General features: G+C 48.5%; 8 protein-coding genes across 8 annotated transcripts; 5 read left to right on the top strand and 3 right to left on the bottom strand.

Moving 5' to 3' along the window:
* Positions 1–4256: 4256 nt before the first annotated feature.
* Positions 4257–6110, bottom strand: FOXG_07054 (uncharacterized protein). Its single transcript, XM_018385686.1, has one exon. The coding sequence runs from the start codon at positions 5561–5563 to the stop codon at positions 4412–4414; it is 1152 nt and encodes a 383-aa protein (XP_018244338.1). The 5' UTR covers positions 5564–6110; the 3' UTR covers positions 4257–4411.
* Positions 6111–16141: 10031 nt separating this feature from the next.
* FOXG_07053 (uncharacterized protein) lies at positions 16142–16735 on the top strand (the record flags this gene model as incomplete). The annotated part of the gene is made up of 1 exon (XM_018385685.1): positions 16142–16735. The coding sequence occupies one exon, from the start codon at positions 16142–16144 to the stop codon at positions 16733–16735; it is 594 nt and encodes a 197-aa protein (XP_018244337.1).
* Positions 16736–19041: 2306 nt separating this feature from the next.
* Positions 19042–19292, top strand: FOXG_19627 (uncharacterized protein; the record flags this gene model as incomplete). The annotated part of the gene is made up of 2 exons (XM_018399888.1): positions 19042–19218; positions 19278–19292. 2 exons carry the CDS (start codon positions 19042–19044, stop codon positions 19290–19292), a joined length of 192 nt encoding a protein of 63 aa, XP_018244336.1.
* A 245-nt stretch (positions 19293–19537) lies between these two features.
* FOXG_19626 (uncharacterized protein) lies at positions 19538–20106 on the top strand (the record flags this gene model as incomplete). The annotated part of the gene is made up of 2 exons (XM_018399887.1): positions 19538–19815; positions 19869–20106. 2 exons carry the CDS (start codon positions 19538–19540, stop codon positions 20104–20106), a joined length of 516 nt encoding a protein of 171 aa, XP_018244335.1.
* A 316-nt stretch (positions 20107–20422) lies between these two features.
* FOXG_19625 (uncharacterized protein) lies at positions 20423–20679 on the top strand (the record flags this gene model as incomplete). Its single annotated transcript, XM_018399886.1, has 2 exons — positions 20423–20483; positions 20552–20679. 2 exons carry the CDS (start codon positions 20423–20425, stop codon positions 20677–20679), a joined length of 189 nt encoding a protein of 62 aa, XP_018244334.1.
* A 656-nt stretch (positions 20680–21335) lies between these two features.
* Positions 21336–21680, top strand: FOXG_07052 (uncharacterized protein; the record flags this gene model as incomplete). Its single annotated transcript, XM_018385684.1, has 1 exon — positions 21336–21680. One exon carries the CDS (start codon positions 21336–21338, stop codon positions 21678–21680), a length of 345 nt encoding a protein of 114 aa, XP_018244333.1.
* A 1101-nt stretch (positions 21681–22781) lies between these two features.
* On the bottom strand, positions 22782–23144 carry FOXG_19624 (oxidoreductase; the record flags this gene model as incomplete). Its single annotated transcript, XM_018399885.1, has 2 exons — positions 22782–22792; positions 22886–23144. The coding sequence occupies 2 exons, from the start codon at positions 23142–23144 to the stop codon at positions 22782–22784; spliced, it is 270 nt and encodes an 89-aa protein (XP_018244332.1).
* A 986-nt stretch (positions 23145–24130) lies between these two features.
* On the bottom strand, positions 24131–24590 carry FOXG_07051 (uncharacterized protein; the record flags this gene model as incomplete). Its single annotated transcript, XM_018385683.1, has 1 exon — positions 24131–24590. The coding sequence occupies one exon, from the start codon at positions 24588–24590 to the stop codon at positions 24240–24242; it is 351 nt and encodes a 116-aa protein (XP_018244331.1). The 3' UTR covers positions 24131–24239.
* Positions 24591–24660: the final 70 nt, after the last annotated feature.

Raw genomic sequence — 24660 nt, 5'->3', positions numbered from 1 at the left:
TCTGAGCCAATGGACCACCTTTACTCCGTACTGGATTAGTATTTGATTCGCTTAGGTTCTGGTCGATACCTCATTTGACCCTAGTGGAGGCTTGTAGTACTTGAAGGGATAGTTACCCATGAAGATATTATACTCGGGTCGGCGATAACAGGCCCTGTACTCTGTACATAAAGCTTCTCTAGCTTTAGGGGTAATAGGAGAAATGGTCCTTTCTTAGTTACTGATAAGAGTCCGCTATATTCTAATAGTATTTAGCGGGATTCAGCAGCCCCCAAGTACCCCTGGTATTTATCCTTGATATAAAGGTATTGCTTTTTCTTTTAGCACTTTTGAAAGCTTCCTCTATTTTTAGAACTTGGAGAAAGAAGCTCACGTCATTGATGACGCTACATTGACACTATGTTGTCACTTGACTGCCTTGCTCTCTCTGTCTGTCATTGTCTGTCATTCAACGTATGGGTGGCTTGGCTTAGGTTAAGGTTCCATGACTACCTCCTGAATGCGTGAAAACCACCAATAGTATGGATTGAATGGGAATAAACAGGAGATAGAAAGGCACTTGAGAAGTGGACAGGGGTACGCGACAATTACGGGGACACGACAATTAAGAATAGAAGAGTAGGCGAACGCACAAACCTGGCACACGAGAAGACGGTATGTGGACAGAAGAACGTAGGGATAAATTGCACTGCATGGTTCAGATTGCAAGTTTGAAGCTGTCATAGTGACTCGGTGACTAGTAGTAAGATCTGAATAATGATAGTGCTTTGATCAACAACGAGACTGTCTAGTAGTATGATATTACCCCCCTATAGCACTTTACGCGAAAGGACGTGTCGCGTTCTGTGGCAAACCCCTGACAAACCCCTGACAAAACCCCTGCTCTGATCAGCACTATTACTCCTGTATATAAGACAGCGTTAAACCAACTCTACACCCTGGCAATAATCAACTCTACTAGGTTTAAAGTGGGTCAATAAAATCAACTCTACTAGAGTTGATTTTGGACTGTAGGGCGGCTAATAGGCGGACGGGTACCCGTCCTTCTAAAATGGGACGGGTCCCGTCCCAATTACCATATCTGGTATAGCTCACTCCGCTATCGGTCTCCCTCTCGCGGCATCTCGAATATCGCGTTCTACTGCACTCGCTGCTAATCGTGTCGAGATTACGGGCTAACGGCGACTGCTTCGCTATGAACGTCAACCATTCTCAAAGTCCGACACCGTTTCCTGGTGACTATCTCCCTCCTGAAGGCGAGTATGAGTCACGGGAGGCGCTATTCGAGGCAATCAACGCCTGGGCAGCGACCAGGGGCTATGCGTTCATAACTGGAAGGTCAACCAAGGAGAAAACTGGCAGGAGGACGATCACGTACATGTGTGATCGTCGCCGTAACCATCCAATCGTTTCCAGAGAACGCCAACGTAAGACGACAACTCGAACAACAGGCTGCGAGTTCTCTGTACTGGCGAAGGAAAATAATGATAGAAGTACCTGGACTCTGCGGCACCGTTCTAACAGCCGATTCTCACTACATAACCATGAACCAAGCCAAGACACCACCGCCCACCCAGTACTTCGAACACTGTCTAAGGAGCACCTGTCTCAACTGACTGGCCTTGCCAACGCTGGGATAGCCCCTAAAGAAATTAGAACGTACATGCGGCAGAACACCGACACGATAGCAACACAACAGGACATCTACAATCGTATTGCAGATGCTAGACGAGAAGTGTGTCAAGGACAAAGCAGCATTAACGCACTTGCTGATCAGCTGTTTAGAGAAGGATTTTGGAGTCAATTTCAAACCGGTCCAGACGGTCGAGTCAAAGCTGTTCTATTTGCGCATCCCGAGTCAGTGGCATACCTACAGGCATATCCGGATGTCTTAATCTTAGACTGTACATATAAAACCAACAAATACGGCATGCCACTTTTGGACTTGATTGGTGTCGACTCTTGTCAACGTTCGTTCTGTGTCGCGTTCGCTTTCCTGAGTGGGGAATATGAAGAAGACTATTTTTGGGCGTTAGATCGATTCCGATCGTTGTGCGAAAACCACAGGATTAGGCATCCCTCTGTCATCTTGACTGATCGCTGCCTAGCATGTATGAATGCTGTCGATACTTGCTTCCCATCATCAAGGCCGCTGCTATGTCTCTGGCATGCTAACAAGGCAGTTCTTCGCTACTGCCAGCCGAGATTTACGCGCCAGACTCAAGGGGAAAACCCGGGAATAGAGGCTTGGAATGAGTTTTATGGCCACTGGCATTCGATCATCAAGTCACCAAATGAACAAACTTTCCACGAACGTGTGTCCGAGTTTGAGAAGAAATACATCGCGGATTATATCGAAGAAGTCAAATATATCAAGACAAACTGGCTTGATCAATACAAAGAGAAGCTGGTGAAGGCGTGGGTCAATCAACATCCCCACTTTGACAACGTCGTTACTTCAAGGGTGGAAGGCATACACTGGCTGCTCAAGAGCCACCTCAAAGTATCTACATTGGACCTGTTCGAAGCTTGGCGATCGATCAAGCATGCACTACTTAATCAACTGGCGGAGTTGAAGTCGAACCAAGCCAAGCAGAAGATCAGGACACCTATCGAACTCTCCAGTATTCTCTATGGTGCAGTACGTGGTTGGGTGTCTCATGAAGCTTTGCGAAAGGTTGAGCAGCAACGAAAGCTTCTATTTCATCAAGGCTCTACTCCTTCATCGGCCTGTACTGGTTCTTTCTCACGATCACAAGGGCTGCCCTGCGCCCACAAGCTGGAGGGTTTATTAGCTCAAGGCCAGACTCTACAACTCGAAGATTTTCATCCGCATTGGCACTTGACTCGGGAAGATAATCGAAGGCCCCTCTTAGAACCCCGCCAGCGAGTCGATCCAGTGACTACGAATTCGTCTTTGCCGTTATCTAGTGTGAGAAGAGAACTTGGCGGCTTTGAAGTCATTGAGAAGGCGAGGCCGATACGAAACCCTCCTTTATGCAGCAAATGTCATATACTAGGTCACGCAAGGAACTCAAAGGAGTGTCCACTACGATGCTCGGAACTAAGAGCATTGCCAGTTATATCTTCAGACCAGCCGCAGGTGTGTTCGAAAACCTTTGAGTGGATACCCTTTACGACCCCTGAGGAACCAAGGCCACCAGTGATGAAAACGCTCGGCGAAATACAGTGGCAACCAATCACAACTTTGGAAACTTTCGAATTTGAGAATGAATCAACTTGTCAAGATCTGCCATCCCAGTTGACCATCGAAACAGAGCGGGTGGACCGACACATAACGACTCCAGAACCTCGACACCCATCACCTACGCCATCGACGTGTAGACCGCAGGTACCACCACAGTTAAATTCGAGAGATCTAGCTTCAAACCCAACTACACATCTGAGGCATGACGATCCACGAGCCATCCATCAGAGATACGTCAAGTCTAGAGAGGATTGGTATAAGGCTCAACCCCCAGGAGCCTGGCTTGGTAATCGCCAGTATCGAAAAGCGATGGGCTTACCTTTGGGATACCCAAAAGCAAGCTACAGCTGGTGTCTTGATTATAAGCAGATGGGGAGGTGCTGCAAGACCCCGACGGGTCCCAGAGAATGGACTAAAGAAGAGATGATGGCTTACTTAGACTGGGATAAAGCAGAAGCTGATCGAATTGAAGCACAAGTAGCTGAGGAGACCGAGAACGGACGACTGTTTACAAGCAGAAGAGGTATGGGCGAGCTGTGGAAGATAGCTCAGCGGGATATCGATGAACAAGAAGCCTTGTATGCTGCCACGGAACAGGAGGAGAGTTGTATTGTAGTTCAGTCCTAACTTTAGTAGAGTTTATAATGAGCTTATAGCTCGGATAAATCAAGACTATACAAGTTAAAGTCAGCGATTTGCTTTGAGTAAAATTAGCGGTTGATGGACTTCAAGTAAAACCACTCGAAATAGTTCCAATCCGATAGCGGAGTAAGCTATACCAGATATGGTAACTCGGACGGGACCCGTCCAGTTTTAGAAGGACGGGTACCCGTCCGCCTATTAGCCGCCGGACTGTAGTACTAGGGTGCACGGGCCAAGTAATCTTGTATTGCAACCTAGGAGCAGGAGATGGAAAAAGAGAGGTGCACGGGCCACCAAAACTGGTATTGGATGTCAATACCAGTGGTAATTGGTACAGTAGGGTATAACACCTACCAAAGAAGTCACGGATCACAAGGGGCAGTCTCTACAGAGCTAGCGGCTTAAAGTGCTAAATAGTTCATGGTAGAGCACCCAATAGCCTGAAATGCTGGCATGAGAAATAAATCTCTATTCTAGACTGTGGTGCCACTAAGTATCTATTCTCATTTGCCTACCCTGGTTCCTTTACTCTTCATCAACACCCCTTCACTCATCCTTAACTTAAGGCTCGTCGTCGTGGTAGTCTGGTGGTGAACCGCCGACTTCTTCATACGTGGGTGGCACATGAGGGCCCCAGTCCAAGTCCTTGCTCGTAGGGTCCGCGAGTATAACGTCGTAGGACCCACGCATGACCCGTTCTGCGAATCCCTTTTTGGCCGATTGGGACCGCTCCAGCGATAGACAGAACCAGACATGGAGCCGGTGCGAAATCTCAAAGCCACCAGCCCATTTGTTATCGCATGCAAACCCTGGTCTGTCTTTCTGTGGCTGCCGGTTCTTGATCGTATAGTCAAACCCCATGTTCGCTTTTGAGTTCCCAGCAGTACCATCGAGTGCCCAGCCATCTTTTATTCCGCACTTCGCAAGCACTTGTGTGTCCCGTATCCGCATCACTCGACCCAGGTCCGAAAGGGAAGCGAGACGGTGCTTCTCACACGCTGGTTGGGTAGTTTTTGTTGTCTGAACTATATGCCACTTGATCTCATCGAGCTCCCATGATTGAAGGTCCCCAATGGCACCATTAGAACCGTTCAATCCCTCTAGCTCGAAAGAGAATCTGTTGGAGTTCTCGGCGTCTATAACGGGCTCGTGATGGGTAATAATCGTGATTGGATCGACCGTGGTCACCGTTCGTTGTGAACTTCGAGGATCGGGAGGTGAAGGCTTGACGATGATGGCATGTTCGTTCTTGGCCGTCTCGAGGGAAGCGACTCCGTGGCGGGCGAACTGGGTCTCAGTTGCAAGGCCATACTTGACCGAAATAAGTGAAGTTTCCATTGAGGCTGGATGGTCTCCTTCGATCAGAGCTGAAAAGGGGAATGTGTGTTTCCCATAAGCGAGAGTCGTTGGTTGAGTGAGGAGCTGACAGCTCGCCAGTTGATGGTTCCAGTTTCGGCAAGCATTGCAGTGTGACTTGAAGGGCCGTTTGTATTCGATGTGGAGTTTTAAGTCGGCATCAAGTCGGGCCATATACACGCGCTGTTCATGGACTTCAACAGTCACTTCGCCCGAGACCAACAGCTGGAGACCCTGTTCAGAATCGCTGGTGAGGGCAATGTGTGAGCTTTGGCTGATAGATTCCACGGTAATGGCTGAGCTCTTCTGACTGTTTCTTCTGAACGCCGAGGATAGATGGTTTTGAAAGCGTGCCATAGCTGCGAGCTGGATCGTGACAATGGCGATCGGTATCGGTAGTTGATGTTGATGGATGTGGCTTGCAATTTGAGCGACGCGAATCGTGGGCTGGCCTGCTCATGATCCGGACGAACTGCCATCATGGGGAAGCAATTTATATTGATGGGCCGCATCGTGAATATCGTGACGACACCCTCCTGAAAAATTATCGATTATAAATTATTCATGAATTTTTCGCGATAGGGCGCAGATCATCTCGGCCCCATATCGCGCCGTCTGACCGCCTTTCTCACAGCTTTTCCGGGCAGCTGGGCTCGCGGACCAGAGGTGAAAAGATTCTTACATCGCCAAATGTGCCAGCTAATGCAAAATGAGCCTCGAACAACGTGAGTCATCACCGGCTGTTTGGCGCCTTTTCTGGCTGAAGGTCGGTGGCATGTTCCTAATGTGATCATGTGGGCGTCCTTGACCAGTCAGAAGCGCGAATTTTATGCAAGTTGCTGACGTGCCCCGCCTGACGCCAGACGGACATTGAGCTTAACTCCAGATAAACGTTTAGACGATGTCATCCCGGCATTTGTCGCTTCGACCCCTGCATCCGCCATTTATTAGGCCTCATCTGGCGCTGTCGACAAGGAGCAGCCGGGCCGTTAATCCGGGAGGATGAGTTCACAATAAACGGGGCTTCCGTGCAACTGTGGTTTTGGTGGGGCGTTCTTTGGGCTGCGAGGGATTTGCGGAGCACTTTGATACCATTGGTCAATGAGTCCACCTACCAGCAAGCAAAAAAAAAAAAGTTTCCCCATACAAAATGCTACTTTTCAATCCCCTCACAACGAGGCACTAGAAATACGGAAAACAAATTGATTGTTATTTCCCAGTTCAGAATCGATTGTAATTCAATTTCCTCTTGGCTTTGTGACTGCACGGCCTGCACCAGGCTGGCGATCAATTCAACCATCAACTCAATCCCGTCAATTTTATGGAAGTTGAAGTCACGTGCATCAATTCAATCAATTCCATTTGACACTCGCATTGATTGTTTCAATTCCACCTAGATGCTTTCAACGTTGACCATCGGTTGAATTTATGTTATGTTATGTATGGTTTTCGTCCGGGGGGTCATCGGCTCCGAAAGTCCCCTACTGGGGCACAGGACGTGCTGGGCTAGAGAAGTCGGAATCTATCTACACGCTAATTACAGAGATGCTATTGGACATAAAGGTTTAGTCATTCGCGACGCGAAATTAGTCTTTCCCTCAGAATTCAATTTCTGCAAACGCGTCAGTGAACCGCACTCGATCCAGCATATCATCGGCACAAATGGCGCATTTTATCGAGCCTGTTACCCGTCAGCGGGATGACAAGGCGCGGCTGGCATATCGCAGTTGCTTATGGAGCCTGGTGTTAGGAGGGCTGAGATCAGCCTGTGCATGCGGCAGCCCGAGACTGCCTCAAGGTGGTCACGACCAGATGGAGGGCGTGGTAACACCCTTCATCTGGTCGAGAACAGGTAAGAGAAAGATAAAGAGAGAAAGAAAAGGTCTACAAAAGAGATGTGAGAAGAGAAGGAATGAGAGTCGCAAGTGCTTCTCTGGTCGGCGTCGCCTAATGACGAGGGCAGATCTTTCCAAAGAACGCGCTGTTCTTGGACAGGTCGATGAATTTGGTGAAGTCTTTTCCTACTGCTAGATTGACTGCTGCGTTCGGTGAGGGTGTCAGCCTCATCCGATGACGTGGCGGTACCTTTCTGCAGTAGAAGATGTGATCCGGTGCTTTGCGTCGGCCACATGAGCAAAGTAGGCGTGCATCGTCGTGGTTGAATCTCTCGTGGTACGCGGCGAAGTCCCCGTGGAGGGATCTGGCTGCCAGGAGGTGGTGCAGCGCTGCACGCGGGAGCGACAGCTCCGGCGAACAGCCTGTAGTCGCCTTGAAATTGAGTCTTTTGTACTGCTCAGGAGCGGAGGTGGACCACCACGCCTCGAACGCTTCTTTGGGCTTCTGTCTTGCGATTCTTCGTAGGTAAGCCAGCGTCGGTTGAGCGCCTTCGGGCTCGGGGAGCGATGACGCTGCCTTTGCCAGCTTGTCGGCCTGTTCGTTGCCAGGGATGTTGGAGTGCCCTGGCACCCAGCGAACTTGGATGGCTCCATGCGATGTCGTCAGAGCTTGGAACTCGAGAAAGACGTTTTGAGAGGATTCAGAAGGAGTCCCTCGTAGACACGTGGCGGCTGCCAGGTTATCTAGGCAGATGAATATATTCTGTGTTGCTAAACCTCGCAGGTTTAGAGCAGCCTTCAGGCCCTCCCAAGCCCCGGTAGCTTCAGCATCGAAAACCTCAGCAGGTCCGAGGCGACCTGATCCGTCAAAGATGGGGATATTGTTCTGATGGATGGTGAAGCCATAGCTGGCAGCCCCTTCTGAGGAAAGAGAGCCATCCGAGTATACGACCAAGGTGAGCGGGGCGAGAGACTCGACCCAATGGGAAAAGGCGTCGGCCGATTTGTCTTCTGACGCCATCTGAAGCGGAGGCATCTGTTCTTGATGGAAGCATCGATAGACGAGTTTCGGCCGCGTGCAGGGTGCAAAGAGTTCGTTTGCACGTCGAAGGCGCGTCCTGACGCTGCTCTCTGCCTGTATTTGATATCTTCGTTTGATGAGGTCGTGGTAAGTAGGCTGTCAGGCGGGCGCGTTCGGATCGCCAGAGGATGAGCCTCATCCAGCGATTTGAGTCGTGCGGAGAACCTAAGTCGCCTCGCGTCAAGCAATTGATCGACTGGTGGTATCCCGCTTTCCCTGTGGAGGACGGTGATGGGTGTCGTCTTCCAGACGGGAAGAATGGCCTTCTGTCGCAGGCCAGGCATGGTCTCAATGATCCTCAGGAACAACAGCCCTTAGTAATCAAGCTGGGTGATTTAAAGTAAAACCTGTGGGATGGAATACCCCACACAGAAGAACAATCAATCAACACATTTGCTGCTGCTCATCATATTCACTCTAACCCTTTAAGCACGCTCAGTGCGACACCTTCATAGCCTGTTTCATGGCTTTTGTCATTATTTGCACGAGATGCTGGTTACTCGATGGTAGATCTTTCGTAGGATGTAGTTCAAGAATTGCCAAATTATTTTGCCTTATGGAGCCGGCTGCAGTGTAATGTTGTGTCTGCACGGTGGTAGGAAGCTTGTTCTGACCAACCAAGTCAAGATGCTGAACCAATCTCAATAGTCCAGCTATTTGCTGTGATAGGCGCTGGTTTCAGAAAGTTCGCCATTGCCATGCCATGTCGTTGCAAAGCCGTATGCGTGACACCTTGCTGATCAAATCAGGCATGTGGAAAGCTCCCTGCATCCTGGCTCAGGGTATTTCTCGACATCGCCGTGGCGTACTGCCGGCGCAGTCCTGAGTTTGCTGCGGGAGAAGTGCATGACTTCGGTCTTCTTTGGGTCGAAGGACACGCCATTCTCCGCGCCCCATCGCACCATCTCGGCGATGGAACTAGATGCCATGGCAGAAGTATCGTCTACTGTGTCGCCTATGGGCAGGATGGCCGTGTCGTCTGCATAGCCGAAGCGACCCTGAGGGTTCCCTAGTCGATAGATTGGCTCAGTGTAGAGCAGAAAGAGGATTGGCGATACCGGCGACCCCTGAGGGAGGCCGCACTGAAGGGGAGAAGAGGGCGTGACTGTGTCTTGGTACCTGACACGCGCCGACCGGCCGCCCATGAAGGAGCCGGCCCAGCGAGCCAGGTGATTAGGCCAGCCTTGCTCACGAAGACGCAGGACGAGCCTGTTGCGCATGACGGTGTCGAAAGCACCTTGGACGTCCATTGTGACTAGAGTCGCCACCTTCTTGCGTGCAAACGCTTCTTCAATATCATAGACCAGAGCAGTTACCAAGTCTGTTGCCGACCTCTTGGGGAGCGCCCCAGCTTGCTGCGGATGAAGGACGCTGTAGTGAACGGCTGCCCAGGCTAGGCGGCGCGCGATCAGTCGTTCTAGTCCCTTACCAAGACAGGAGAGCAGTGAGGTGGGTCGCCATGCTCGTGGTTCGGTAAGGTCTCTCCGTCCCGGTTTCGCGATCATGACCACCTCCGCCTCCTTGAATGGTTTTGGATGATGGCCTATGGTAAGGCATCTTTCGAAGAGACGACGGACGTGTGTACCGATGGTATGCCATACTGCTTCAAGAAGTTTGACTGTGATGTTGTCTGACCCTGGGGATGTATTGCCTGTGTGACAAGTTGCATATTGCGCCTCCTCCAGAGAGATTTCGGGAGAGAATGGGATCGATCTAGGTGGGAATACTGGCGTCCATGCGTTTGCGATGTCGTCCTCCGCAGTTCTTCGTTCAAGCGTGGCCTGTCGGAGTGCGTTGGCTTTATCCATCTGGCTTTCGTACACGACGTTATCGACCTGTAGAGGTGGCGGCTGGAAGGCTCCTGGGGACTTTAGCCACCGGACAGCTTTGAAAACGTCGCTACTGCTGGAGAATCCATCGATGAGGTTACGCCAATAGCGCCTCTTGGCCCGACGGACCACACGATGAAAGCCTCTTTTGGCGATCTGAACATCCTGGTTGAAGCCGAGCAGGTAGCTTCTTCTGATGGCTCGAAAAGCAGCCGCGGCGTCGGCGCACTCCTCGGTCCACCAGGGAGCCGGACGTCCGCCTTCCCGTGCGGGCTTCCCAGACGCTTTTGCTGCTGATGTTAGTAGACTCACAAGTGAAGAGGCAAGCTCGTCCAGCTCCTCGGGGGTCGAATCTGTCAGGGGTATTCCTGTAGCGCCAAGCTCTACGATCTCGACGAATCGTTTAAGCTCGTCTTCCGTCGTCACTCGAATCTTGCCTGGCTGCACCGGAGTCGATCTGACGTCTGGGAAAGTCAGGCTGAGCGTGAAGTGGTCAGAGCTGGTGGCGAGATGGTCCTCGACGACAGCTTCAGCAAGTGGTAGGTTAGTAAAGGCAAGATCGATTGTGTTGCCGTACGGGTTTGTTGGGATGTCTAAAGTGTTGAGAAGGCTGAGGTCATTCTCAGACACCCATCCTGCTATCTCTTGGCCCCGGTTCGTAGTTTGGCCTGTTTGCCAGCTACGATGTCTGGCATTGAAATCGCCAGCTACGAGGCAACGTTCCGGGACAGACCATTGAAATAGCGTGTCTAGGGCGTCCCTCTCGTCGTTCTGACGATAGAAGTTGACGATCGTCAGGTCGTTGATTGTGAGCCAAAGGATATCACGAGTCTGAAAAGGCCGAATCTGGTCAGCAAGAAGTCTTGGGTCTCGTCGGACATATGTCATCACTCTAGGCCGAGTATCGTTGCTGTTCCACATGTCGACCGGCGTAAATGTGTCGTATGCAGGGTGAGTCTTAGTTAAAGTGCGGGTCTCTGTGTGAGCCGTCCACGGCTCTTGCAAGAGCACAACGTCATATTGTTCCGAGTCGGCCAGCGCCAGGGCGCAGTCGTGGGCCGGAGGGATCTTGCCGACGTTGGCCTGGAAGTTCCTGAGCGGCTTCCTGTCGTTCTTTCGTGTTTGAGAATATCTATTCCTGGCCATGCGAGCGATTAATGAGAACTATTCGGCGCTTTCGCGGTGAGCCTGGCCTGGGCTGTTCGGGTTCTTCCTCTGCTTCATAGCCAGCATGAGGGGTCGTGGCCACCATGATGCACGAAGGTGCTCCTGATACAGCTGGGCTTGGAGCACGAGCGTTCGGTCGTTCTTGTGATGTGACATCCTCGTTTTGTCGCTCAGCCATGCCCTGCTGGGCTTCCTGATGCGATGCCGACTGTGGTTCTTGGTGTCGTTGTCGGTATGTCTCCGCACCAACGACCCTGACATGTTTTCGTTGCTCTTTAGTCAGTCGGCGGAGCACGCCGTGCACTGTCTTTGGCCGAGCTGGGCACCTACGAAAGTTGGCCTGATGGGGGCCCAAGCAGTTGACGCACTGTTCTGGTGCGATGCAATCGTCTACGAGGTGGCCGGTCTCACCACAGCGTCGGCAAACTGGCTGTCTGTGACAGTTGCGGGCAAAATGGTGTCCCCAGCACTTCTCACATTGTCTAGGTCGGTCGGTTTTGTCAACAAGTCTAGCTGCGCTACTGCCGAAAAGAGACCAGAATCTTTTTGTGGGCTTTAGAAAGGACACAAGTAGGGCCTTGGTCAAGGGGTTATCCGAGAACTGTCTTCCGGTACGTACGTCAATGGGCTTGAGCCCAGTCTGGATTTCTATCTCGTCGCTGACGACGCTGTCACTATCCACCTCATTTCCGTAAAAGTCAGACAGTCTTGTAGGAACGTCTGAGACCACATAGGTGAACCATTCCTTGTTCGTTTCTACTGCTGTAGCTCCCAGTTCAGCGGCCCACTCAGCTTGCTTTTCTACCAGAAAGTCGCGTGTTACCGAGTCGGCCGCCAGAACGGCCCATCCCGATCTGACCTGGAACACCTGCCGGATCTTGTCTGAGACAGCGCCGAGCTTCTCCCGGATCAGAGTCCGGATGGCATAGCTACTGTGGGCCCTGGCCGGAGCTCCGGCTTCTAGACGGATAAAGACACGGAGGTCTTGTCGGGGTGGGGCGATGGTCGTCTGTTGCCCTTGGCGATGAGGTGGATCTGTTTGTCGGCCTTTATGTTGTTGTTGTTGTCTGTAGGTCAGACGGTCATGGTCAGTGGGAGGCGCGGCAGCGGCCACGCTGCTGTATGTAGGCTTGGGGGTCACAGGTCCGGAGCAGGAGAGCTCTCGTTTCCAAAAACCGAGGAAATCATTGGCAAATTGCTGAGCGAAGCGTCGTTGCGGTCCGGTGACGAATTGCTGGGCCGCTTCTTCAAACTTGGTACAGAAGGCCCGGAACACCATCAGCTTGGTGTTATACTCTTCCGCGTGTTCTCGCGCGAGATCGTTGGCTGATTCGACGATAGAGATTGGTCGTTGTTCAAAAGTGGATACGGGACTGGCACGCTCAGCTCCTTCCGTAGCTGTGGTGGTAGTGGCGGCGGCGTTGAGTGGTGAGGATGGAGTCTGGGCCATCTGCCTGGGAACGGGTAAAACACCAATGGTGCCATTCACGGTCGCAGGGCTATTCTGCAAGAGAGCTGCACGGGCTCCTCGATTCAGATTAGCGGGAGTGTGGATCCCTAAATCGAAGGGGTCTGGGGCAGCGGGCGGGCTCGTCGAAAACGAGGCCATCGCCGCAGCTTGCGACTGCGCAAAGCGCAGGTTGAGTCGTTTGTTGTGCACTTGTTAAGGATTTAGGTGTAGACAGGGCCACTTTCTTAACACTTGTATGCCAAGAAAGTGTGATGACAAAGGAAGGTTTTTGACTGGATAGGATAGTGCAAGTTATGGAAATTGCTATAGGGTAGGCCCTTATCTCTAGCTGCTTCCTGCTGCTTGTTCTGCTGGTGTTAATAATCTGATATCGCTTTTTCCTTGGCTGTTGCATATTTGCGTGGTCATCCACGCTTTGTTGGTCTCTCCATATTAAATCCAGTATACAATAGAGTAGGAGGTAAGAATAGCAGGATATGAATTGGGGGTGATTCTTAAGTACGCAGGCAGTGCAATTAACAGGATATGAATCAGGCGGGATTCTCAGGCAGAGGACCAGGCGAGACTCAGATTATGCGATTGCGTCGTCATGTGCCTTATGGGGACCCCATATATCCACTAGAATCTAAGTGACTAGTAATACTCGAGGTCGACGACGAGGTCAACAATTTGAAAGATGAATATACAAACAACGAGCAGAAATTACTTATAGAAATATAAATAAGGTGAGTCTGGAGGTCTTATTATATGCTTTGATCCAGTATTAATGAGTTTTAAATCACATTTAGTCTAGTTCGAGTCGGTCAAAATATGATGTTGATATGTGTGAGAAAGTACGATGTCTTAACATGTTAAATCCCTCAAGTTGTCTTTGACTACTATCCACCCTTAGCTCCAAATCTTTACCTTCAAATGTTAAAGGTAGGTGTCCACATACAAACTGATAGGATAGCCTAGTATCAGCTTTCTAGTACAAGTGCCAGGATTTATTTCACCCTATAACTCCTGAACCTCCTCTTTGGGTTCTGCTGTCCCTCTACTCCATAGTATGCCGTGCCCTTGCAGTTGGCCTTGCTGTATGCTGTGTATCCATTTGGGTCCGGCCAAGCAGGCGTCTGAGGATAAAAGGTGATGGAAGTTGTAACCCAGTCGTAATCCGAGCGAAGGTTGATGCAGTTGCCTCTCTTGGTTCCATTGGCACTAACCCGTTTCATTTTGTCGCCTTTTTCGGCAAAGAAGTTGATAGACCAGGCTTGTGCAAGACCAATTATGGTCAAGATCATAAGGGTTGAAAAGAGTCTCATCCTGAGGTAGTGATTGGGGTTTATTTGAGAGTGTGATTGAAGGTCCTTATTTATTGACAGTAAATAGGTGCTTTTCATTCCTGCGTTCTTGGGCATTTAGTAGCATTTTATAGCTATCTTAAGCTCCCTGTCCCCTCCCGACCACTCGCCCTATTCTCAGAAAATTCAGATCCAGATCATCAGAAGACGGCTTTCTATTATCCCGTCTTACCATAAGCCGCCACACTAGAGAGTTAGAAAGAGATTAAAATGCCCAAGATCTTCCAATAAATACCTCGATTAAATCTTATTTTGGAGTGGTGAGACGCTAGCACCGATCTACCACACCCTGCAATTTCTTTGGCTCTGGTCATCAATACCCATCGGCAAACCAAGACGGGGTATATGTTAATATCCCCACTGGAAACAATTTTTTGCGTGGGCGCAATTGCCGGTTGTCGCGTGTCCCGGATAACGCTATGTGATTCGAAGTACGACTCTCTCTTCTACTTGAAATATAAGATGAGAGCAACGGTTACTGTACCAGCAGAAAGATTTCGACATGCCGCTCGAATATCCTTTCCTATTATGTAGCTTCTTTACTTCTGACAGCTGCCACGTAGATCTTCCTACTATTTATAAAAAGTGCTCTCCTTGCCTCATCACCAATCGTCCCCTTTTCGCACAAGCCTAACTCTACTGTATCAAGGGCTCGCTGTAATGTGCCTAATTACACAGAATTTGGCCCGTGCACGTAGCGAGGTTCTGCTATATTCGGGTAAGATTATCATGCCCTTACTTGTTCTTCATTCTGATTGCAATTTCCCAACCGTGCATGTTAGCACGATCTCCCCTACTAGCCTTCATTGCGGTAGAACGCGAATAACGCAAGAATCGATACCCCTCTTCAAATAATATCCTTACAGGTCTAGGTGAGTGGCCCTGCTCGAATGATACTGAATTGTTGAGTGCGAGAAGAGTCGGCTCCAAGCAATCGGGATGTAGAATGGTAAAATAGCTGTGCAATTTTTCGCCCGAATCCTGTATAACAGCTGTTGAGCTTAGTTGGTCAAATGGTTTGCATCGGCTGCACAGCCCATACTAAAGCGCTTTAGCGAATAAGAAGACCAAATGGGTCATCTTGGTGTTGATTGAGTTATGTTTCTTGGGATTATAACCAATCAAAAAAAAAAAAGAAAAGAGAAAAGAAAGAAAAGAAAAAGAAGAAGTAACCACGAAATCGTGAAAAATCCGTTCAGCACAACGGCTCGCTTCGTTGTGCAGGGAAGCCAGAGATGCGAAACAGAACACAAATTGCCCCGGCATTTACATAGATCGCAGCGTTACACCTTGTGTGGCGCGGCGAGAGGACGTGAGTTTGTCGTTAAGCTGCTTCTAGACATATGTGAAGTTGACGTTAATGCCTAAGATAGGGATAGCTAGGCGCGAAAGATTGTCAAAAGAATCATGAGCATGAACAAAAGTTCTATGTAGAGCATGAAAAGAGCCCCCTGAGGCTAGCAGTCAAGTCGGAGAAACATCACAGTATAAATGAATTGACTACGTCGCACTAAGCGGCATAGTGGATACTGGGCGATCAGATTGGCCTCACTGATGAGGCTTTCAGCGCTCCAAATTCCTGTTGTTCCAAAACTCTAAGTAGAATAATTCATAGTGACGCAATCATTCTGGGCTGACGTGGATGTCTGAATCCCCGTTGTGAGAAGGCGCCGTGGCTTGAGATCTAGAACCTCGGTCGCTATCTTTAGGGTTTCCAATACCGAATCACATCGATGCTACAGCCTTATCAAATATAGAAAAGGTATGCTGCCCAGCCATCGGGGCTGTCAACACCAGGGTCAAGCCGCAAAAGTGTTGAGCCTCAACAGGCTATTCCTAGAAGAGCCTGGTCTGCTTAAAGTGTATGTCTCGTCTATCGACCTGGCCTAACTAGTATGGCTAAAGCCCCTTCTCAATGTCCTCCCCGCTCTGATAGGCTAGGGCACAGCCGCACAGGTCTTGTGTGGTCGGATCATGCGGTCTCCGGGCTCTAATTGTCATATTGCTGCTAGAGGTGTAAGTGACATCCTTTAGATTAAAATAATCTAGCTGTACTTATCTGTTGATTCAAAAGTATATATAACGGTCGTCAAGGTCCTAGCAAAAATCCCAATTCTCACCAGCATCACTACTATCAATCACTTACTTAACAAAACAAATCAACTCAACCACATCTATCTTCACTTATCAGCTTAATCCTCTCGATAAAATGCATTTCACCACCGCTGTGCTCTCTGCCCTCCTCGCCTCCGCTGCCTTGGCCGTTCCCCTCAACTCCACTCCTTACGACAATCCAGACAGCAACATCTTCCCAGACTTTGACCACTACTCGGACTGGGCGATCTGCAAGGGCAAGATCACCAAAGACCGCTTCCCCAACCTTCAGGCTCCCAAACGAGAGGGCGGCTGCGTCCGGTACTATCAGGGTATCGATATGACAGGCGTCGTCACAGAGCAACACTTCTTCTTCAAGGACGGCTTCAAGACCGCTTGCGACTGCGCCGCCAAGTGTTTAGAGGAACCCAATAAGTGCACGAACTGGGTGTGGAAGCATATATTCATGCCGGAGGATGGTGGCAAGCGGTCGTGCACTCTATACAGCAGTCCCAACCTGCCGACTGACGTTACGCTTAAGTACAACTTGGCGAACAGCAAGGACTTTAATCTATTGCAGGTTGCGAATAACCCGCAGGCTGGAGCCCCTGCACCGTTGACTTTCCTGGACGCGGCGGGAACGATCCCCGACAAATTTGGCGTGTCTGGCTTCATGGTGCAGGATCAGAACAGCAGACAGTTCTGTTAATGGGCTTGTGATTCCATGGAATTGCGTTGGCCTTCGGATTGGCTTGAAGAGGGGGTTTAGATTGGCACGATGTATCGCTTTTGATTTTAATTGTTATCTGGATGTTTAACTGTCATTCCTTAATATTCTGTCAGTTTTTGATAAACTACCCTAAGTTAGAACAAGGGGTAGTATGCGTGTTTTAGAAAGGGGGCTTAGGCGACATATAGGCTCCGTAAGGAAAAGGTAGATAGTACTGGTATATAAGATAAATAGAGAATTACCAGAGCCTAAGATGAATTCCTATAGTGGTATTATTTATTTGGTAGCGTTGCAATTGAGTGTTGTGTTAAAGAAGAGGATTATATTAATAACGTGATTTATAAGCGAACAGCTGGTTTTCCACCCCGATGCGTCTCATCTTATTTTGACATCATGCCGTTCAACCGCACAACATGGGATCAGATTGAAGTGGAAGGAGAATACTCCTAGCTGTTCAAACTATTTAAGAAAATAGCAATTTTCCCGTAACTCAGATGGTAAAAAATCCACACTATGCCTGAATTAACACTACGCGCCAGAATGAAAGGCCGTCCGTCGCGACGCCATATCACGCCCAACTCTCGGAAACTTACTGACCTGGAAGAAGAGGCCGTTTTTGAGCATATTTTAGATCTGTATTCGTAAGGCTTCCCGCCAAAGCTTGCTGACGTGGAAGATATGGCTAATCTGCTGCCGCAAAGCGTGCTAGAGAGAAAGTTGGCAAGCTATAAGCTAGAAACTTTGTCAAATGACAAACGTTGCTTCAACCCCGTATTTATAGCCTTTAGTATGACATTGATGATATCGATATTTATTAAACTTTGACGTAACCGGGCTTATGTTGGGCGTTATTACCCAAACTATGGTTATGATACGCGTCAAACGGAGTGGAAAGCCAAAAAGGACCCAGCCAGGTAATCGCGAATGGGCCACGGTGACTCAGGGGGTTAATACATAAGGCTGGCGCATCCCGCCGTTTATCAGGTGTAAAGGGGCCTACCACCTCGCAAACTGGTACTCAGAGTGCAACCACCTACTAGATTGGATCATTAAGCCTACTGAAAACGTATAGAAAAATAATAATACAGGCTTGAATGGATCAGCATTTCGATAAACAAATAGCTGATCGCAAGAATGGCGTCTATTGCATGTTAGTGATTGACGGTCACTTGAGACATCTCTCCCCGGTTTCGGCCGGTTCTGTAGGGGCAAGGAGGTAGTCGCGGTTCTATGCCTCCTCATTTATCAAATCCTCTTCAGCCCCTAGGCCTCAGGTGCTTCGGCCCTCTGGGGCGGGCATACACTTATCAGGATGAGCAGCTGGTCAAATCACACATTAACCACGTGACCAAGATCGATTTCATCGTTTTTAAGGCCACGTTCTTTGACATTTTGTATGGGGAATTCTTTTTTTCGCTGACCAGTAGGTGGGTATGACCGGCAGGTGGGTACTGCATGGTATTGTGGAAAGAAGCCAGCGTGTTAGCACAGCTCAGAACCGGAATGGCGCGACTAAACGGTTATCTCTATCAGATCAGAGCAGCACCAACAGATGAATGTCCATGCGGGCAGGCAAAAGAAACGGTAGAGCACCTTCTCTTTCGATGCGTAAAATGGACAGCACAACGCAAGGAGATGATGTCCCAATGTGTAGAAGAAAAGCGTGGCAACCTATGCTTTCACCTGGGAGGTAAGGCAGCGTCGGATGGACAGAAATGGGCACCGAATATAGAAGCGGTGTGAGCCACGATCAGATTTGCGATCGCTACAGGTCGCCTGGAACAGAGATGATAACAACACCAATAAGCCACCGGTTACGAAAACTCACTTACTAACAACAGCTACCCCGTACAACCAATAGCAGGCACTGCTTCAGCCGCCGAAGATAGGAAACTGAACACTTGGAGGAATTGGACTTCAAGTTGATCTGCTACCACTAACCGATACGGGGATCTAGAAGGAGAACAATGAAGAGACAGAGAAGAACAAGGCGGGAAACATAGGGGCTCTGCGAGACCAAGACATCAACTGGCGAAATATATGTATTTTTAGTTTTTAGAGCCCTATGGGCGGTGGCCTACCGGGCCCAATAGATCTGTCTGTCTGACTACTAGGGTGACGTTCGTTATGTTGGGTCGCCCTCATCCAGGTCAATGTATCTCAAACTTCACTCGGGCTACGGGTGGCACTGATCCGAAACGTGTTAATCCCCCTCCTTCAGGACAGATATTAAGTCGTTTGCTCTAGGCCATGGGCTATTCCCCCTTCCTAAATTCCGTATCACAATGACACTCACCGCCGAAGAAACAGCCACTATGGCCAACGAAAACAGGGCTGCCATCTTGATCCGAGTGGCAATGGTGTTGATGTCTCTGGCCGTCTTGGTGGTTGGGTTACGACTGTGGTGTCGTCGTCTGATCAGGTCAATGGGCCTGGACGATATAGCTGCTGTCATCACCTGGGTAAGGCCGATTTAACATAAGTTTATACTTAAGCTTTGTCTAATATGTTCCTGTCATAGGCCTGTATCATATGATGTCGCTCAACAATGATTGCGAGTACGATTTTCCCATTCTGTATATATGGCAGTAACTCATTGTCGATAATAGTGACTCAATACGGACTGGGCCGACACGACTGGACAGTTTCTGATGAGACAATGAAACTTTACCTTCGAGTAAGACACTTGGTTTTCATTCATGCTGCTTTGGAGACTAACCTTTACCTATTGTTTTTTGGATTTCTATCCTGTTCTACGTGGTTACTCTTTTCTGGGCAAAGATGACCTTCTTGCTGCATTATTACCGAATTATGGCAGTCTCTAACATGCGATTGGTCTACCTGGGTGTCATCATCATTGTGGCATTATGGGGTGCGTCCCAAGCCATGATGGTCTCTCTACAATGCATCCCCCTCCAGGCTGTCTGGTATACAAATGGCGTCATAAATATAGTTTCTGACTTTACCATCATGATTTTACCCCTCCCTATCGTCTGGAAACTCAATCTCCCTCCTTCTCAGAAATTCCTTCTTTCTGGTATTTTCGGGCTAGGCTTCTTGTAGGTCCTGCATCTCATGTTCTATCTGCGGTTCGTTGACACTTTGTTCCCAGTACAATTGGTGTTTCGATATTACGACTGCAATATCTCACCCCTCAACCAGACCAAACATGGTGGAACGTTACAGCAGCCTCATGGTCCCTCGCAGAACTCGTGTCTGCCATCACTTGCGCTTGTCTTCCAACTCTCAAGCCACTGCTTGTGAGGATAAAGGCATGGGTCCCTCACCTCGGAAAGGGCGATAATACTTTCACCTTCAAGAGCAGAGTGGGGAAGAAGACACAGAGTTAAGTGTGACTATAGCGGAGAACCACAAAGGCTTTGGCAACAGGCCTAAAATACCTACAGCAGTTTCGATGTATGGATCTCAGACGAGTATAACAGCTGTCTAGGGTTCTCCGTCTAAAACAGACTCCAAGAGGAAGTTGACATATAGCTCGCAGGCTATGTCGGTATAACTGCATTGTGCATTGGGTTATTCTGCATCAGGAGTAGGGGGAAAAGATACTCTCTGTCATTGTATATATGTCAATATGCTTCTGTGCAGTGTTCATCTCAATGCTCCCTGTACATACTCTGTGCAGACAAGCCCTCTGCAAATTTTATCATGAACGACAAACAGCACGTGCACCAAGTCAAACTTGTCATTATTACCGGCTCTGCCCGTGGTACGTTCACAGAATGGTAGCCTACATGGTAAAACGTAGCTCAAGCTAACCAGGGGATATTGTTAAAGGTATCGAGTCATACGTTGCGCGCAGCCTTTCTGAAGGTGAATCAAGCATCCTCATCAATTACGCGGCTGAGTCTTCGGATGCCAACGCTGCAGCATTGAGGAATGAATTGCTTCCAAGTCATGCTTGACACAGAGCAGTCAAATTGACATTCATGAATTTGCCCCAATATGCCTCATCAAATCATTGCAATTCTCTTTCCCTCAGTAGCTGTGTGCGAAAAAGGTGGTCAGTTGAGTATTTGATCCTCTCGGCAAAGCCAGCCGCAGACGTGGAAACAGCTTCGATGTGAAATCTCACCTCTATTTTAGCTATTCCTTTTTTGTACGGGTAATCCAATCCCTTTGGACATTTTACCGCTGGCGACTACACATCCGAGAGGCCGCGGTAAATAAAGCACCTCAGATGGGCCGAGATGCGTCTCGTATATGCATGCGGCCCGCTCGACCCTTGTAGAGCAAGGATTTCACTATGTCCGCTCCTATCCTAAGTCTTTTCCCCTTGCATGCAGGTGGATTAGGAATGTTTGTCACTAATTACCTCAGCATCTGTCATCATGATAGACCCGACTTTTATCAACGACTTTACGTGGTCTGACGAGTAAATGCATTGAGTCTCAAAGGTATAAAACTGCTCATCTGTCGGTGGATGGTTAAACTTGCATCAGAAAGTCAACAACCTTTAAGAAGCATACTCAGCAGAGAAACATCTGTAAGCCACCATGCTATTCATTCGATCTGCCTATACCTTGTGCTAATAACTCACTGAGATATAGCACACTTCAAGATGCATTTCTCAACTGCCTCCGTGCTCGCTACGCTGATCTCTGCGGCTACCGCTGCCAAGCAGATGCAGATCAACTACTATAGCGACACCCAGTGCAGAAATTATGCTGGCCAGGTCGATGTCACTTGGGCTAACGCCCTATACTCTGGCAAGACCAACTGCTATAACTATAGTTACGGCAGGGCTATGAACATCGCAGAGTGCCAAGTTGGGGGATGCTTCTGTAACCTTTACAAGGGGAAGAACTGTAATGAGTACATGGATCAGATGGTGTATGGGGACCAGTTTGGCTGTCGTCCTTGGGCTAATCAGGTTCAATCTTTTGCATGCTACTATAGAGGTTGAAGAGCTTTGCACTGAGCTGGATTGGTTCCTTGCGCCATGTCAGAGTGAGAGCCGGAGGAAGATACTAGAGGGGTCAAACAGCGGATTGATGCTGGCTAAGAAGCGGCCAATACCGAAAAGGATAGTGTAAAGATTAAGTAACCAAAGACAATACTATTTACAAATATAGGAGTAGACAATACGGTAACTCACAAGCCAGGTGAACAATAGTTGCAATATCCATCCCACGGCTGATCGACAAGCCGTAGGTTGCCTAGAGAACGTAACAGTTCAAGCGGATAGTTAGCCATCATAAGTAAACCCCATAAGGCTGTGCTTCTGTATTTACAGTAGACTTAAAATTATGACTATTATGATTGGTGGTCTTGCTGCGGTTGTCATTATTCTGAGAACTGCTGGTGGTGGTCTCGTGATTATTATCGACATATACCTGTCATATCATTACCGTACGTGTTGTTGATACATGTTGTAGTGGGTTAATCGAAAATCACTGAAGATCCTGTCGCCAAATCTTTGTAATCATGGCACCGGTGGTAGAAGCTGAGTTGAAAAGTAGCTGGCTAACCCACGCACCAAGGAGATACAATCAGAGAAAAGGCCTGGTAGAATAGTCAGGTTTTCAGAATAAAACAGCACTTTTGGAAAAGAGAAATAAAACGAAGAAGGTGGAGTTTGCGAGATGATGGAGACTTGGATGGTCGTTTGTTATTCAGTGCTAGTGATCAAAGAGTAAGGTTCTTGGTTTTATTTAATCATCATTAACAAGGCTATAGGAATAGATCATGAAAGTGGTTTTTGGCGGACTTTAGGGGTAAGAGTGTATAATATGGCAATAGGCAAAGGGTCTGAAAGGAAAGGGCTAAGTTGATTGCTTACCTGTCAACCCCTCGCTTCTGATTTAGACCTTACTGGTTCTATTCTTTTTACCCTTCCTCAACATCATACATACTAATATCCTATGCTAGAGCGTCTATTTAAGGCCTTGACTGGCTTAGCTGGCCTGGTCCTTCCGGGTAAAGTAGGGGCTCGGTTCTGGGTATTCCTTACTACCCCTCAAACTCAAGCCGCACATTAAATAATAACTAGACGACATTATGCCCCTTACTCTCCACCTATGACTAATCAGAAGACATAAATACGTTTTAAATATACCAGATACTCCATCTATTTATGAATTACTAAACTAGTTTCGCCGAATCACCTACCGAAGAAAACCGCAGCAGCACCTTTGAGTGCGAATTGGCCTAAATGAACGAGATGGAAGTCTGTTGCGCAGCCATCTTGGCTCGTTGAGTACATGCCCATAGGAGAGACTCCAATGCGGTTATGAAGCTCGATACCGCGGATGCGTAGGGGTTTGAAGAGAGTTGGGGCCGAGTCCCTCTTGGTCGCAGAGCCAGCGGGTGGCTGTTGAGCTGGGGTAAAGAAGGAGACGCCAGCGGCGGGTTTGTTGCAGATGGCCATGATTGTTGAACGATACGAAATGTGTGGCCGACTCGACTATTTTTATACGTGGTTATCGGCAAGGATCTACGATTGAATTTGTAATCGGCCTGCCCTCCACTGTAGGCCGTTGAGTCATTCCTGAAGCATAGACACAGTCTCGGGTTCCTCTTCCGCTACCCTAGGCTTTCCTAGGTTTCTAACAGTCAATACAATTAATAAATACTGCCGAGACCGTTGATTTATAATATAAGGTTACTAGTAAGGTTTTAGTAGAATCTTTTATGGAATTAGCTTATTCTCCGATCTTAGATGTTGTTTTTAGGTCGGAATACTAGCTTGTTCTGGTATTAAACTCACCGTTCCGTATGGCAAACGAGTCCCTTGTCAATTCCAATACAGGTATGGTACTAAAAACAATTCGGATCATTGTCGGTGACTTTACCAAGTCGATAGATGTGCTCGTTGAATTTGAAGCCCACGAGAACGAATGACGTTCTAGGATCAAGACACCTGGCAAAAGCTTCGGACTTTTTATACCAAGTACACGTTCACAGATCAAGATGGCGTACTAAAGTCTGAGGATTCTCGTCTGTGCCTATTTATTCTTGGTATCATTATAAGTGGAATCCTAGACATTGTGATCTAAATATTTTTAGAGCCCAGCTGAAAAATGTCTTTTGCCTAAACTGCCCGAATTTCCTTAATGGCTTTACAGCTGAGCCATTTTGTCCTGCTTAGTTCTATGATAAATTCGGCGTGCCGCACGTAGTTGCTGCGTGTCGTCTTTTTCTCCTGTCTAACAAAGTTTGACTCCACCACTTCTAGGGATCAACACATGCGTTAGGCCCAAGTTCGGCTTTGAAATGATATTGAAACCTGATGTCGTGATAGATAGGCGGTTAAGAGCTGGTCAAGTGACTGCTCGATCGGCTACCAGCCTACGCAAACAATAATTGTTAGGGCATCGAGGCAATATCGCTCACCTAAATACAAAGAACAATTGTTTGGGTCGTAAGGACAATATTTACCAATCTTCCGCTTCATAGGCTATCACCCCTACTCTATGTTATTACTCTTGACCCGATACTTAAACACACAAATGTCTTTACAACCTCATCTGCATGACAGGACGTTCATGCTTTTATACCAGATCGACCTCGTCAACATCGTCAACTGCTCTATAAGCCTTGGACTCCTTACTCCGGCAACGATTACCTCCTCTGCCAAGAACTGGCTTATCACCTCATCCTCAGCGGCAAATCCAGACTCCCGACGAGGGTAGCCCTTTTCCGTTGAACATGCAAGCGTTTCTTTGAACCTATCTTCGCCGCATTGCCAAAGCCCAACGATGATGTCGTGGAGAAGGAACCGGTCATATCGGCATTTCCAGAGAGCCTTATCCCGCTCATACCACCATGCAATCGTTTGCAGCATCTTGGACAGAACTCCTTTGGCATAAGGCATTTTGTGCAACCACAAGTAGACTTGCTCCCATTTCCGTAAAGTAACTTGCCATGGTTGAGGTGAACTGTCA

Source organism: Fusarium oxysporum, chromosome 6, assembly GCF_000149955.1.
Source record: "Fusarium oxysporum f. sp. lycopersici 4287 chromosome 6, whole genome shotgun sequence".
Classification (NCBI taxonomy): Eukaryota; Fungi; Ascomycota; class Sordariomycetes; order Hypocreales; family Nectriaceae; genus Fusarium; species Fusarium oxysporum.
This window is presented reverse-complemented; position numbering and strand designations above follow the sequence as displayed.

Coding starts and splice junctions, on each gene's coding strand:
- FOXG_07054 (XM_018385686.1), bottom strand. CDS start 5,563: ATGGCACGCTTTCAAAACCATCTATCCTCGGCGTTCAGAAGAAACAGT.